This window comes from Harpia harpyja, chromosome 16 (assembly GCF_026419915.1).
Source record: "Harpia harpyja isolate bHarHar1 chromosome 16, bHarHar1 primary haplotype, whole genome shotgun sequence".
NCBI classification, from domain to species: domain Eukaryota; kingdom Metazoa; phylum Chordata; class Aves; order Accipitriformes; family Accipitridae; genus Harpia; species Harpia harpyja.
In genome coordinates, this window is record NC_068955.1 from 15,348,549 (window position 1) to 15,362,453 (window position 13,905).

At 54.4% G+C, this 13,905-nt stretch overlaps 1 protein-coding gene across 1 annotated transcript; it reads left to right on the plus strand.

The window, feature by feature from the left end:
* The first annotated feature begins 72 nt into the window (after positions 1-72).
* SYT8 (synaptotagmin 8) lies at positions 73-5,233 on the plus strand. Its single transcript, XM_052811351.1, has 9 exons — positions 73-167; positions 2,080-2,214; positions 2,581-2,738; positions 2,883-2,978; positions 3,222-3,389; positions 3,602-3,769; positions 3,965-4,082; positions 4,495-4,628; positions 4,719-5,233. Exons 2-9 carry the CDS (start codon positions 2,121-2,123, stop codon positions 4,950-4,952), a joined length of 1,170 nt encoding a protein of 389 aa, XP_052667311.1. The 5' UTR covers positions 73-167; positions 2,080-2,120; the 3' UTR covers positions 4,953-5,233.
* Positions 5,234-13,905: the final 8,672 nt, after the last annotated feature.

The following is a 13,905-nucleotide window of genomic DNA, read 5'->3' on the forward strand; positions in this document are numbered from 1 at the left end:
TTTCCTGTTTCGGCTGTGCTGTGCAGCCACCATCCCTGCTGCACCCTCAGCTCCGTGTCCAGCAGGGTCCTGTCTCACCCTGCAGCGTGCCCCTGCCACGTGTGGCAGCTGGACCCGGAGCCCGCACAGCAGGGAAGAGAGACTGAGGCTGGGAAGGAGGCGCGTCGGTAAGTCTGGTTTCGGGAGCCCAGTCAGCACAGGGTGGAAGCAAGAAGCAGGGCTCCCCCAGCCCCTTTTCCAGGAGCAGGGATGCTCGATGCTCCCTGCAAAGCCCACCAAGGCTGTGCTGCCTCTCCCAGACTGCAGCAGGGCTGTTCCCCTCATCCCCAAAACAGCGACTCAGGTCACCCCATGGGGCTGGGGTGAGCTTTTATTTTAAACCAGGGCCAATGTCAGACCAACGTGACACAGCCTGCGTGGGTCTGGCAGGGAAAAAGCGCTGAGACACCTAATTTTGTGCTGGGTGGGTGCCTGCTTGCCTGTGCTGTTGTGTCCACCCACCGCCATAGCCCGAAGCCGCAGTCCGGTGCCTCCTAAATATCACAGGCATGTCACCAGACACTGATTTCTGTGTGTGGGGACAGGAGAAACCGATAGGATAGGACAAAGGATAATGGCTTTAAACTGAAAGAGAGTAGATTTAGATTATATGTAAGGAAGGAGTTCTTTTCTGTGAGGGTGGGGAGGCACTGGGACAGGTTGCCCAGAGACGTTGTGGATGCCCCATCCCTGGCAGTGTTCGAGGCCAGGCTGGATGGGGCTTTGAGCAGCCTGGTCTAGTGGAAGGTGTCCCTGCCCATGGCAGGGGGGGTTGGAACGAGATGATCTTTAATGTCCCTTCCAACCCAAACCATTCTATGAATCTATGATCATTAAAGCTGCTGGTGGTGAGGCTGCCAGCAGAGATCATGTGTCCAATGGTACAGACATCCCAGGTGGCCCCGGTCACCTGGCAAGTCACTTAACCTGCACCTCACTGCACCAGCAATGATGCTGCAGGGATGACAACAATTCCCACGTCCCTCCAGCCCTATGCCCCTGTGCGGCAAAGCCCACTGTTGGAAAAATTAAAGGCTTTTGCTGGCTTTGCAGGTGCAGTGGAGGGAAGCGCAGAGGTGATTTCTCCCCAGGAGGATCCCCGAGCAAGGAACCATGGCCCTGCGGGGTGGGCAGAGTGCAGGCAGAGCAAGGTGGTGTTGGCTGCTTGAGCAGGGACCTGCTCGGACAAGGGGCAGGCGGCTGGGGCAGCCAAGGCAAACAGGCACATACCTGCCAGCCTTGGTCACGGCACTGGGACCAGGTGCCACCAGTGCCATGATGGCTGCAGACCCACTCGCTGCACAGCTCCCAGCTCCTGCTGCCGCTCCTCACCTGAAAGGAGGCAAGAAGGAAGTTTTGGCTACAAGGAAGCAGTCATGCTAGAATAAGAGCCTTGCTATGGGGAGGGCAGTAGTGAAAAACCATTCTGCTTTAAATTTGAAGCCTTCCCTTAAGCTGCGTCAGCATTGCCATGTGCACTGGTTGGGCTTACGCAAATTTTCCGAGCCTGTGTGACCCCAGCCTGGTGGTACCACTGCCACCTGCAACACAGGCACCAGCCCCACTGCAAGCCCAGGAGCAAACCCTCCCGCTCTTCAGCCCTGTGAGAAGGGGGAAAATAGCCAAAAAAGGGTGTTAGCTAATGGTGGGTCTTGCCTGGGGCTGAGCAAACCCTTCAGCTCATGCTGCCTGGCCAGGCAGGAGCCAGCATAAAACAGCTCTTGGGTTTTTTTTTCCCCTACAGCCAGGTGATTCCTCTTCTCACAAACAAAGGAAAACTCCCTAATCCACACCCCACTCCCTCCCCATTCCGAAGGCAGGTTTGCAAGGATATAAATGAGAAGGCTGTAGGCTACTCCCTGAGTAGGCTGCCCACAGCTCTTCCCACTCCATTTCACACATCCTTGCCAAAGTGGCCAAGCCCCAAAAGCCTGGTTCTATGTTTTAATTGTTTGCTCTCATTAGAGCCCTGGGCCACCGGCAGCACACGGGCTACTGGAGAGGAAATCCCCACCCTGTTAATTTTGCTTGTGTTGCCAGGTCAGCCCAGCTTAGCTGTGGCAGTGGCAGCCAGGAAAGGCATGGTGATGGCCTCCCCGTTCACCAGTAGCCCGGTGACCATCCTCACCACAGCTCGGCCAGGCTTCCTGGGCGGCTGGCTGAACCGGATCCCATGTGAGTACAGCGGTGCTTGCCCTGCTCTCTCAGGCAGCGTTATCTGGCGGGGTTCCTGGAATCTGAGGCTGTGTAACCACTTCTCCCTCCCTCTAAAATCCCTTTTTCCAGTGGGGTCCATCAGGGTGGGGATGCTGCAGAGTGGTACCGTGCTGCTTGAGGAGCGCAGGGCATCCTTGCTGCCCATTTGGGGAATAGTCTCCAGCCTCAGCCTCCCTGCATGGGGCCTGTCCGGGATTATAAGGGCAATTTTGAAAGTACAACTTCTTAATGCTGAAGCACCAGGAAGGGGTTTAAATGCACTCTATATGTTTTTGCTTGGTTTTAACTCTTCTGTTCATCTCTGCTCCCCGAACATCGCACCAGTACCCAAATGGGTGCTCATCGCCGTGGCTGTGGCAGTGGGAGTTCTTCTCCTCCCCTTCCTCATCTGCATTGTCAGGTGCTGCTGTGGCAAGAAGAAGCCCAAGAAGAAGGAGAGAGTCAGCATGTGTGCCGTCAGCAGCTCCACCACAGCCAGCCTCGTGCGTCTTGCTTTCCCCTCTCCACCACCTCCCTCCTCTCTGAGAAGTTTGCTGCCATGCTGCCTGGTCCTGGGGGTGGTGGGAGCACGGCATGGCTGGGGATGTGGTGGAGCATGTCCTGAGGGTAGTGCTACTCTGCCACAGGTCCAGCCCGAGATGGAGGACCTGGAGCGGGGCACAGAGCAGATGGGGCGAGGAAAGCTGCAGTACTCCCTAGAGTACAACTTCCGTGCGCAGGAGGTGGGGATGCTCGCGGCCGCGTCCCAGCAGGGAAAGAAGGCTTTGCTCTTGCATGGTCCCTCTTTGCTACCCACTGAGGTGGACCATACCCTCTTGCACCTCTCCACCTGCCTGCAGCCTGCTGGCTCTCGTGCCCGCATGGCGTGGAGGCATCCTCCCTGCTGCACTCGCTTCTCACTGAGCCCCCAGTCATCTGACCCCATCCTCCTCCACCTGGTGACCTTGTGCATCACTCCTTTTAAGTTGAAAGTCGGAGTGAAGCAGGCAGCCAAGCTGAAGGCCATGGACAGCGGAGGCACATCCGATCCATATGTGATCATCTACCTAACGTCTGATACAAAGAAGAGGTACGAGACCAAGGTTTACCGCAAGACCCTGAACCCGGTCTTCAATGAGAGCTTCACTTTCCAGGTAGGAACTATATCTGATGATGTTTTTTTGGTCCCATCAGGAGTATTGCATGGGCCCTGTTCCCTGGGAAAAGGCATCTCCAGGCAGGGAGATGCCTTTGCAACCAGGATGGGGCAGCGTCAGAAAGACTTGTTGTCGCATCCGCCGCCCCATCCCATGGGGCAGGGCTGCCACCGAGGAGTGAGCCCAGGCTTTCGGGTCCTCCCCTGCAGGTACCCCAGGCGGAGGTGCCTGAGTCCACGCTGGTGATGCAGATCTATGACTTCAACCGCTTTGCCAAGCACGACATCATCGGCGAGGTCCGGCTGCCCCTGGCCAGTGTCAGCCTGCAGCATGTCATCGAGCAGTGGAGCGACCTGGCAGCGGCCGGTAAAGTGGAGGTTGGTCTTGGAGAGTGGGAAACTCTGCCAGGAGGGATGTGCCTTTGCTTCGGTTGCCACCACCCTAAGAAGCAGGCCCTTAGGGCCAAGCATGAGGAGGGGGGAGACCCAGGAAACCTGGGGCCAGCCTGGTGCTCCAGCCCCAGGTGAGCCGGCTCCTCTGCCCAGTGCTTATCGCTGGCATCTCTCCATCAGGAAGAGCAGCTGGGCGAGATCTGCTTCTCGCTGCGCTACGTCCCCAGCACCGGCAAGCTGACTGTGCTCATCCTGGAAGCCAAGAAACTGAAGCGGATGAACTCCCATGGGCTCTCAGGTCAGCAGGGGCTGCCTGTGCTCAGATCCCCCTACTCCTGCCCAGGCCTTAATGATGCCACCAAGAGCTGCAAAGCATTGAAAGCTCTCGGTGCTGAGACCTGCTTCCTGCTGCCACCAACATACCCAGCCCTTGGCCAGCTCCCAGCCTTCCCCAGCACAGATACTTCAGCTTTGGGCAGAGCTGGAGGTATCTACCCGGAGATGTCATGGCTGGATGGTTCGGGGAGCTTGTGGCAGGAGGTGGTGAGCTCTGAGGTGGCTGGCAAAGGGAAGAGGGGTGGATGCTCCCACGAGGAGTAACAAGTGGGATGGTGTGCTCTGCTTGGGAATGGCTCAGGGAAGCTGTTTTGTGGTTGAGCTCCTCAGTCAAAAATTGTCACTTGTGCCAGCTGTGTCCTCTCTCTCCTCAGATCCTTTTGTCAAGGTGCATCTCATCCTGAACAGGAGGAAATGGAAGAAGAAAATGACAAGTGTGAAGAAAAACACCTTAAGACCTTACTTCAATGAGGTGTTTGTTTTTGAGGTGCCTTTCAATCAGATCAAGGTGGGTTCCCCTGCAGCACCCAGGGTTGAGCAGGTCCCTGCTGCGGTGAGTCCCTCCCACTGACGCTCTTTCTTTTGTTCCCCCTTCCAGAATGTGGACGTGGTCATCTCCGTCTGGGATCACGACAAAGTGACCAAGAACGAGCCCATCGGCAAACTCTTCCTGGGCTGCCGAGCCACAGGCAACCAGCTGCGGCACTGGTCTGACATGCTGTCCAACCCACGCCGGCCCCTCACCCAGTGGCACAGCCTGCAGCCCCCAGATGTGGTCGACAAAGCCCTGGGGCTAAAGTCCCACCTCAAGCTGCCCCTGCCCCCCAGATAGTGGGGAGTCTCCTCCTCCACCCAGGGGGAAGGATGGAGGGCTTGTGGAGGGATGAGGGGCTTCTGCTCAGCAACATCTAGACATGTTGGTCCCTGCTCAGTGTCAGCAGAGGGGAATGGGAGCGCTTTTTGGCTAAGAGATGATCTGGCTGCTGGTGCAGCTCATGCCCTGTGTAATGCCCAGAGCGGGGCAGCTCGGCAGCCCAGGGCAAGGCTGGATGTGGAGAATACTAGAGGGGATGGCATGGGCACAGGAGCTGGCTCATCCCAGCTGCTCGCAGGCTGGGGGGACAAATACACAGAGCTTCAAGCTCATGCAAAAACACCGAGTCCATTGATATTTTTAAAGCAGAGGATTAATGTGCCAGGAGCCTGGGGTGGGCAGTTTCTTTAGTTGTGAATAACTCCACAAGAGGCAAGTTCTTGGGAAGGCTTTATGTGTCCTGTGAAGGCTTTTAAACAAGACCAAGATCTTGAAGCACCCTAAGAGGCTTGAGAAGAGAGAAAGAGGACAGGCTGATGAGGAAGGTGTTGGAGATACAGGACTAGCTCTTTAGTGCCTCTGTGATAAGCATGCTCTGTGTCCTGGCTAGAGGCTAAATGAGACAGCAAAATCAGCCACTGGTTGTCCACATGGCTTTACTCTTAGCCTATTCCCAGCTCGTGCTGACTCGTGCACGCCAAGATGTGACTCAGGTTATGGGACTCACCAGTGACCATCCCCGTGGACCACGCAGATGAGGATGCACAGTGTCAGCTCCATCCACCCTGCATGGTCCTAGCGCAGCAAGATTTGCACCTCCAGCACCTAGAGGTGCTGCCAAGGTGGAGGGCCTGAGGGTCTTGTTTGCATATCATGATCATACTACCCTGTTGAAGGCTGGGTTGCAGCCCTCACTTCTGGGCAGGTTTCATGTAATCTGGGAGGTTTTTGTGGCCAGATGTCCTGCCCTGCCCTGCTTCATGGGGCCTTGGGGTGGGGGCTATGTAAGTAAAGATCACTTCTAGAAGGATGAGGGCATTGGAGAGCTGCCACCATCCCTACCCAACCTTGAGTACTCTGCACTTTGTGGTGGCTTGAGAACAGCTCCTCTGAACCATCTGCAGGAGGAAGCTCACTGCATTGGGCTGGAGGAGGGACTCGCCCTTGCTCCAGAATACTTCTGCTAAAAAGCAGCCATAGCGCACAGAAGATCTGGGCTCATATGATGGAATTTCAGCCCAAAAGACAGAAGTAATTTGCACCGTGGGGAGCTGCGGGCACAATGCTAATCGCTATCGCCTGGGCTCTGGCGGGGGAGGGAGCCTGGCGCATTAATGAAGAGCCATTAATATTGAAAAGCAGTTAATCTGCAATTACCCGGAGCTCCATGGAGCGACCATCTGAGAGTTAAACAAACACAGTGAAGCTGAGGAAGATTGTGAAAACTCTCGGTAGAGATTAATGACCTGAGCTTAACCATAAAAAGCTACTGCATCTGCTTCTTGATAAATATTCTCCAGGCTTCACCATGGCCGTGAGAAGGGAAGAAATGACAGGGTGGTTTTGAGATAGCTGTAACCAAGTGGAGTGTGGCTTCTGCTGGGGAAACAGCATCTGCTGGCAGCCGCTAATGAGATGGAGGAGGAAATCAGTCACCTGAGAAAGACTTGTAAAGGGATGCTTTAAAGCCTCAACCTTCAGTCTCAGCCTTAAATCAGGCTGGAATGGGCTGTGCAGAAGGGAACATCTCTGAATTGGGTTTGGGGTCCCAAATCCATCACCAGGTTGGTTTTTGGTGATGTTCTGTGGTGATTTAGGGTCATGCAGGACCCAGAAGAGCTTTTGGAGGTGTTGGGAACAGGCATTTCTTATTTGTGCATGTGTGTGTGTGTGTGCTTTTTCCAGCCCTCTTTTTTGAAGTCATGGCCTTGAGGTTCACTGCATAATTTATGGGCCGGGCATAAAAGCACATACATATTAGTCCCAAAACAGACACACTTGGAGAAGGTGCAGGGACATCCCCTCCTTGAGAAACATTACCCCCAATACCAATGCCTGCTGCTCCTCTCTCCAGCTTTGGCCCCACTCAGAGCCTGAACTGCTGGCGCAGTCCCAGGTGAGCAAAGCTGGCAAGGGAAGCCCATGGTGCTTTTAGGGGGAAGCCAGGGAACCTGGGAACAAGTGCCCAGCTGGGCTGGCTTTGGGCAGCCTGGGGTGAGCCTTGGTGCAGTAATACTCAGCAAACTGATTTGTTTGCTCAAGAGGGAAAGGTGAGCGGGTGGGGATGATCTCCACCCAGCTCCAGTTTTTAATGTACTGCCGAGGCTGCTTTCTTCCTCCACCATTGCTTTTCCTTCTCAGTCTGCTTTTGCTCTTACAACGAGGCTTTGAGTGCTCTCCTCCTCTGGCAGGATCCTCTTAGTATCTGCTGGCAGCTGTTTGAAGCAGGGCTGGTGGAGCTGGGCTTCGTTTTGTGGCTTATTTGACCCAAAGTGAACACGGCCTGCTTGGGAGCCTGTTCACAGGAAGGCGGACATTGTCTTGCATGCAAGCATCTCCTTTTCACCTCCCTGTGGCCTTGGCAAGGCTAGTTGTCCCTCATTCACCGAGGCCAAATGTCTGAGCATCTTCTGCCTGTCCAGTGCTCCTCGTGTACTTGGGAGGGCCTAGAACAGGAGGATTCCCCAGTGGAAGATGCAACAAAAGAGAAGTTAAAGGAGGGGGGAAACCAACTCCTCCTCAGCTTGTGTCTGTGCTGGATTCCCACGTCCGCATCTAGAGGGCAGGGCAGGTACGTGCTCTGAACTGGCTCTCTCTATCTTCTGGTCTGTGACCCCCGTTAGAGCCTCACCAGCCAAGATTTCTTCTTCTGGAGATGGAGCATGTAGGCGAGAGGGAGAAAAAGCTATGATGCTGTGGTGCAAGCCCCTTCCCATTGCTGCAGAGCCATGCGGCAGTGCTGGGGTGTCCAGGTGGCTTTTTCTAGGAGGCAGGAGCCAGCCCTTGCCTGATCCTGCACCACAGGGGCAAAGGGGATTTTGCTGGTGGGTTAAGAGGGGGCAAAAGCAAGTATCCAAAGCCAGTCTGCACTGTGCAGGGTGCCCGGGTGGTGGGTGGGGGGATTTGTTTCTCTGCTTCACACAAGGGACAGTCCCCCTGCATTTAATTAGCAGATTTGCACGTTGGTGGCAAGGTGAAAAGCAGGACTTGGGCCAGGCAGAAATCTGTTAAAGGAGACAGGAAGTACTGAAAATTGAGGTGTTTGCTATTAAGATTTATAATCTCAATTATTTACATCCAGATCCAAGATTTCTGGCCCCTAGAAGTCCCTCCCAAAGCAAATTATTCCCTTGTTTAGTGATTTTTATGATATTTGTCCCTGCACTTCAGGAAATCAAACGGGAGAGCTGCACCAGGAGAAGGCTGAGCCTTATACGTGCTTGTCACCAGTCGTCTGCCATGAGATAAAAATTATTATGGGCTGTCATCGTTCAGCCTGAGTATGGGCTGGCTGTCCTCCAGCCACAGATTTTTTGGCTAGTCTCACAGTTTTTGAGAGCTGGAGAGTATCTAAGCTTTTCTCACCAGGAGCAAGCGTGCCTGTTTTATAAATATTCGTTAGCTAGCATCATTATGTCTTGCAATTTTATGGGCAAAACGTGTACTTTGCCATGCATGGGTCTCTTTTTTAAAAGCTCCAGCTCCTGGATTTGTGGGGTCTTATGCAGGTTTGCAGCTTTTTCTTTTAAAGCACATTTTTATCCTTTGTGTTTGCGGGGAGCGGGGCAGAAATATATGAGGATGCCTCCCGGCTCAAAACCGAGAGGATGGTTGGCTTTTGATTGAGGCTCTTGCAAAGTAGCAGGGGTCCCGGCAGCTGCCCGGACATGCTGCAAGCCCGGGGTTTGCCGTGGAAGGCTGGCAGTGCGTGATGGCAGAGGGAGGCCCTGTGCAAGGGTTGCTGGCCACGCTGGGGTTTGCAAGGTGGGTGGGAGGAAAGCCGGTACCCCTCGGCAGGAGCAGAGGAAGGGAGGTGAGGCGGTGTGGGCTGCAGCCAGCCTCCCCAACCCGGAGCCCTGCTGTGTGCTACTCACCCTCAGGGGGGCCTGGCAGCCCCGAAACTACTTCTCCCAGGCTGCCTGGCATGCTGCCCTGCTGCCGGCTCTCCAGGGAGGGCTGCTTGGGGGAGATGGGGGGGTAGCCTCTGGCCCCCCCAGCACCCACCGGCCCTGGCATCCTGCCCTTGCCTACAGTAAAGCACTGTGGTGGCGGGGGGAAAATTTGCTGAAGGGTCCTGCGTGACATGGGGCGGGAGGGATGGCTGCTGTTGGCCAAGTGGCCTCTGGGAAACTCCAGTGGGAAAGGGGGGTGCTGGGAAGGGGTGCTGGGAGACCCCCCCCGCCAGGTGCCGGTGGGAAAGGGGTGGAGGGGAGAGGTCATGCCTGGGTGCTGGGGTCTCTGGGGGGGGGCACACGGGAGGGAGGGGACGGGGGCTTTGTGTTGAAGCTGGGAGCAGGGGGCAGGGGAGAGGAGAGCAGGAGGGGGGCGGTGGGATGGTGTGCTGCTGCCTTTCAGGGTAATTGCTTCCTCCTCTGTCCTGACCAAGTCTGCTGTGGATGTGACTTTCAGTTTCTCAGATAGAGGCAAGGAGCCCTGCCCTTATCCCTACCCTTATCCTTACTCCTTTCCCTATCCCATTTTTCCTACCCTTTTCTCCCTTTTTCCTGCCACTTTCCCCTGCCCCGACTGCTGCTGGGGCTCTTACATCTTCCTGCCCCAGACTGGGCTTGTTTTGCTTCTGAATCAATCTGGTGACACGGAGGTATTTTTAGGACCACTTTACATCCCAGTGTACCTTCCACTTCCATGGCAGGAATGGAGGAGGGTTTCCCTCGGGGGGGTAGCAGCCTCCAGCCCCAAACAGCCCAGTGCAAGGAACAGGACTGATAACAGGTACGTGGAGATGCTCCCCAATGGCTCCTTCCATTTGAACTTTGTGGGCAGACCTAAAAAACCTAAACCTCCCATTTCTCCATATTTCAAGTCTCGGCAGGAAGAAGCCAGGGGAGAAGCAGCACAAGAACTTCATAGCTTTCATGTTGCTGGCCAAAAAATGCCCCCCCAAGATGATCGGCATTACGGGTGAGTGGGTACCCATCAGTGATGACTTGTTGCACATCAACAAGATGGGAATTTCTCAACCAGCCTTGCTAGCTTCATGTAGAGGTGATGAAACCCCTGCGGGCATTTATTGCAGCTCAGTTTGAGCAGAAACACAAAGTCAATTAGGAATAGGAGTTCAGCTGGGCTGAAATGAGGCCTTGACCTGCAAACAACCTGACCCATATCTTATTTTAAGTCCTGTCAGCAGTGTCAGGAACGATGGTAGGTTTGCAAACAAGTGTTTCATCACCCTGCTCATAAACACGGACATTGCAGATGTCCCTGTCTGAGCCACTTATCTAGGGGCAACAAGCCCTCTGTGGGAAATGGGCACTTTGAGTCATTGCTTAGGACAAGAAAAATTGCACCCTTGGAAGAGCCAGTGAAGAGCCCGTTGCCTGTGAAGGAGGTGGCTGGTTCAGGTGGAGACTTCTGCCCAGTTGGCATCTGGGTTTGCCCTGGATGGAGAGCATTTTCCTCTTAACTTACATAAACATCAAAGCAGTTTAGACATAGGAGCCTGAATTTTGGCACGAAGGGTGTCACTTAAGACAGCCCAATTAAAACACTTGGCCTTGGTGTTATAAAAAGCTGGTGGAGAATGTCACTCTGGATCTGACAGAAGACATGTTCACATCTGCAAAGGCCTCCTCTGAAGGTTTCTCTGCTTTGGTTGCACTCAACCCACACCACCCCTGACTTTTGTGCATGTGCTAAACTCAGGTCTGGCTCCACAGGGGAAAATTCATGTCTCAGATACTGCCCGAATTAAGCAGCATCAGGGATGTTCTTGAAAGATGCTTGGTGGGGTTGGGTGTTGAGTTTTCCTGGCTCAGCCCTCTCCTAGTCTGAGCTCATGTCCTTCCTTCCCAGGCCTGATTGCAAAGCACCTCCAGAAGACCTTCCAAAGGCCCATCTCCTTGCAGCTGTCTTCTCCCATGGCTCGCTCTGTGTTGTGCAGGTAGGTGAGGCTGCCAAGGGTCTTCGCAGCTGCCAGCTTTTTTATAAAATGTGGTGTCTAGGTGCACAGCACTTGCAAAAAGCCAGTGAGCTTGAAACGGGTAATTTCTGCAGAATCGTTGCCTACATGGCCACTGGTTTGTAGGCAGTTGCTGACCTTGGGGAGAGAAGAGCTTTGTGATTTATCACTCTGTTTCTTGGGCTCTATGGACACTTTTTTTTTTTTCCTACTAACACAATATTGTCGCTGCTGCTTTGTTTTGGCACAGAGAGCCTGAAAGACCTTTTGAGAGCAGAGACATGTTGCAGCCATACTCATTTGAGCACACAGAGGTCTCAGCCTGTTCTCCAGACATGTTCTGGGTCACGTCCTGGTCTTTAGCAGGCTTTGAGGATGTGCAGACACACAGAGGATTGTGATCAGGTGTCAGGTCACTGCAGTAATACTATCCAGGGGCAGGCTCGGTGGGAATGCCAGAGGGATCACCTCCCGGACACATCAGCTGCTGAAGGTCTGGGCATGGACCAGTGTTGGGCAGAGATGTTGGCTTTCCAGAGGGCCTGCCAACTCAGGCTGAGACTGCAGAGAAAGGGCCACACTGTGGTAGCGTCCAAGGCACCTTCTGGTCCAAGTGTCCTGGGTGGAAATGGGAAAAGCTCCTGCGAGGTGTGAGGTGTGTGCCTGTAGCTGAGCTGGGAACCAAGCGATCCTAACCCTGGCTATGAACACAGCCTCTCCATCGCTACAGACTGAAGCCCCCGGGTGCTACTGTGGTCAGAAGGGGCTTCATCTAGAGGGGTTTTCTGTTATTTGCCCTCTCCCTGCAGCTGCTCTTTACCCCTTTGTGTTTTCAGTTTGAAACGCTGTCCTTCTTCCTGGCTCCAGCTTGCAATGAGTTGCAAACCCCTCCAGCAGCTCACACCGAAGAGTATCCCTCTGGAGTAGAAGGAATCATTAAAATGCCTTGTTTCTCTTCAAGGCCAGTGTTTATATCGAAAGCACCTGCGTGTGAGTACTTGTGCATGTCCATATGGAGTTGTTCTGTTCCCACAGGCTCTTGTCCAAACTTGGTGATGAGTAAAAGTGAAGCGTGTGAAGAGAAGGGTGGGAATGTGGTGTCTGTAGCCCTGCAACCTGGCAGGACACAGTAGTCACTCTGCTTAGTGCCATCAGCAGGAGGGGACGACCGCTCCAGCAAGCCGGCACCCCAGGACTGGCAGAGCAGTCTGCAGGTACAGGTGAGCCTTTATGGTGTGCTCATGCCTGTCCCAGGAGAACAGGATGGCTGGATATTTGGGCTGGTTATGTGCAAGGTCTTCAGGGCCTCTGGTGTCTCCTAGTGCTGCTGTGGGCAAAGCCAGCTGCCAGCTCATGTCTCCTTGCTCATGCAGCTGGAGAGCCACGTTTCTGTAGTCTCACCAGCCCTTTCCTTTTTCTTGCAGATGGAAGAGGCTGAGAGCAGAGGGGCAGCCCACAGCACTGGTGCAGGCATACCTTTCTTGTGCCCACGGATCCAGTCCCACCCCCGGTCCTCCCCTGCCTTGTCCAGCAGACTCCCCTTCTAAGGCCAAGCTCTCCAGCCACTTCTCCCTCTTCTCACCACTGTCACAGGGCTCTGAGCCCAATTCCAGCCCCCTGCCCCAGGCCAGCTCCAAAAAATTCCTCAGGGGGAGCTGGAAGAAAAACCCACAACCTAAGGAGCCCACTGGCCCAAAACCAGGGGAGCCTGCATGCTCCCCCTTCACAGGACCCATCATTGCTCAGATAACCGACTGCACCTACCTGGGGAATCTCAACGCTGCCTACAGCGGGCAGGCGCTGTGCACAAACAGCATTTACAGCATCATCGACATGAGCAGCCTGCCCAGTGACTGCAGCCTGAGTGTCATCCCCTGCACCTGCCAACAGGGAGGATTCAGGCACAGCTGGTCACGCCTCAAGGTTGACATCCAGGCTCCGCTCCATGGGGATCGTCATGAAATGGGGCAACCCTGCTTCCAGGACATCAAGTGCATCAAAGCCTCACTGGAGAAAGGGAATTGTGTCATTATCCACTGCAGGGATGGTTACTCTCTAGGTCCTCCTTGCATCATTCGGTACCTGACAGGTACTGTGAGGGCACAGTACTCGCTGAACATCCATGAGTGTTATCAGGTCCTGCTGGTGGGTTTGGGGATGTCCCTGCAGCCTGAGGGCATCAACATCACGTGCCTGAAGTACTCCCTGTCAAGGAAGATGGCATGGAACTAAATGGACAGGGTGGCTGTGGTGTTTGGCAGCGGCCCTGAAAAGGAGAAGCCAAAAGCCTTAACTCCACCTCATGGGTGCATGAAGTGACTGTAGCTGTGGGGTATGTAGGACAGCACTAGCACAAGATGCAAAGGTGATGGCCTTCCTTTGTAGCAGTTCCTAGAGACTGGTGTAGGGAGCACTGCATGGGGAGCTCTTTCAGAGATACACTGGAGGGAGAGGGAATGTCCTGGGCAGGATGGGAGCCATGCACTTTGCTTTGGTCTGATGTGATTTTGGGAAAGCAAAGGGCAGTCAGACATTGGTTTCCTCAGTGGTCCTGCCTGAGCTTTTACCATGAGAACAATTGCTGCTGAGCAGAAGACTTGGTTTTTTGCTAACAGTGTCATCCTTGGAAATAAGACATAGTGTCATCTGGTGTCATGTCACTCCATAGTGCCTGCCCACTTGATGCTTGTAGGATGTTGAAGAAGAGGCAAGGTGTAAGGGTGTGGGAGATGGCCATGAGGGACAGGGTACATGGATCCATCAGCCTAGTCCTTCCAACACATGGTGGTTCCCTGGACGAGCCTGGCCCAGAAGTGCCACACCTGAGTC

Coding starts and splice junctions, on each gene's coding strand:
- SYT8 (XM_052811351.1), top strand. CDS start 2,121: ATGGTGATGGCCTCCCCGTTCACCAGTAGCCCGGTGACCATCCTCACC. Junction 2,979..3,221: donor ACAACTTCCGTGCGCAGGAG/GTGGGGATGCTC, acceptor ACTCCTTTTAAG/TTGAAAGTCGGAGTGAAGCA. Junction 4,083..4,494: donor GAACTCCCATGGGCTCTCAG/GTCAGCAGGGGC, acceptor CTCTCTCCTCAG/ATCCTTTTGTCAAGGTGCAT.